Genomic DNA, 1,789 nt, shown 5'->3' on the forward strand with positions numbered 1-1,789 from the left:
CGCTTCAGAGAGCCACTACGATATAAATCACGAAAGCGACGCGATCAAACTAAATGATGATGCCTGGGATGTTCTGATGCTAGTACGCCGCAGTGGCGGTGGGATCGCTGCTGTAGCGCGACACCTAAGCTACAAAGAGATTATCAAAAACAATAGGGACAAGTATGTGCAACCGACCTATGCTACCTCTCTTCCTCTGAATGTGGGAGTAAACCCTCGGACGGAAAGTGGAATCACGATAATATAGCCGCTGCCATCGGCAAGTGTGGAGCATGCGAGATGACGCTACAAAACTTCGCGTCGTCAGCGTTGGACCAACGTGTGCACCTCAGCACTCCAGCGAAGGATCCTCGTAATATTGTGCTTCAAAGACAGGGCCTGGGGTTTGATGCATTGTGGTTCGGTGGAAAACAGCCCACCCAGATGACTGGGCCTTCTCTTCACTCCAAACACTATGAGGTCTGTGACAAACACAGCCATCGGCGTTGTTGGCTCGGGCCATAGACTCCTTTTTCACGCGCATTCAGAGGTTGCCAACGAGGCCCTGGTCAGACGAAAGCTCTGGGCGCTTTCCCGCCGCGTAACGACGCCACTGCTCCTGGAACACGCTTGGCCTGTCCATGGCCACCATGGAACCCAACAGCTGGTCATGTCGAGAAAGCGCTGATGTCATTCTTTTATGCAGGGAATCATGCCACGAGTCCATCACAGAATAAACCTCTTCAAGATAGGACACTTGCCGCAATTCGAGCTCTCTGCAAACAGACGGGGTACTTCTGTGACACAGACTACTGCCATGTCCATGATGCAAACTACCCATACTGTGACGAATCTCGACTTGCGGGAAGTTGCGAGCCCTAAGCTAAACTGGTGCCTGGCCGCTTGAATCAGCTCTCGACCTTAAAAAGTCATTGCGAAGGATGCAGAATATAGCTGAGAAAAGACGGCGATAGAGAGAGAGGTATCCAATCAGCCTTTTTCCTCGCTGGATTTTTGGTCAATATGCTAATGCTTTATGAATGGATTGAATTGTGTTGCAGAGAGATATTTGGCAAGATAATCATTTGTTTCATTGTCAAAGAAAACAATAGAATGAAAAATAATCATTCATAGAGGAAACCACATGTAAACAAGTTTATAACAAGCAAAAACGGTAGTTATTTGGTGGGATCCGGCGGGATATGTTAGCGAGAGCAGGTGGGCGGTTCTAGGCTACCCCTCGTAGACGCGCCCAGTGTAGTGGCTCGCGAGAGTGCTGATTTTGGACTCGCGATGGCAGGTTCGCTCGCACGAGCGGCATACAAGGACCTGCTCGCTATAGACGACTCTCGGGGTAGTATGCAACTAGCGTAGATTCCGATACTCTAGTATAATAAGATCCGGGTTATCGCTAAAAACTCCCATGTGTTCCTGTTGAACAGGCAGTCATCATGGGAGAAAGCACCCGACTCAGAGCGTGATGATTCACGGGGGCGGCAATAGTGACGCCTTGAGTTGCGCGAAGTCAGCTTGAGTGATGTCCCCATTCAACAGGAGAGTTCCTAGGGTTGCTATCTGTGCTGCTACGCTGTTTGCTGCGTCGCCTAAAATTACCAAAAAAATACTTGGGGTGGTAATTCGCCGGTAATTACTAGTAATTACCAGAGATATATATCAGTTCCCGAGTACCGCGGCATACAGCGCCCCAAGTGCGCACGCAGCTGCTGTCGCTCACTAGCGACGGGGCGCGTCGCCACCTGCCCGTGCGTGACTCCGGAACCCGGGCCCGCTGCCAGCCTCCCCCGCACGC

The 1,789-nt window shown here is 51.0% G+C and overlaps 1 protein-coding gene across 1 annotated transcript; it reads left to right on the top strand.

The window, feature by feature from the left end:
• Window positions 1-156: 156 nt before the first annotated feature.
• AURANDRAFT_69127 (hypothetical protein) lies at window positions 157-886 on the top strand (the record flags this gene model as incomplete). The annotated part of the gene is made up of 2 exons (XM_009044879.1): window positions 157-459; window positions 686-886. Coding segments are annotated over 2 exons (504 nt in total), but the record flags the coding sequence as incomplete, so codon positions are not given.
• Window positions 887-1,789: the final 903 nt, after the last annotated feature.

Source organism: Aureococcus anophagefferens (assembly GCF_000186865.1).
Source record: "Aureococcus anophagefferens unplaced genomic scaffold AURANscaffold_969, whole genome shotgun sequence".
Lineage (NCBI taxonomy): Eukaryota > Pelagophyceae > Pelagomonadales > Pelagomonadaceae > Aureococcus > Aureococcus anophagefferens.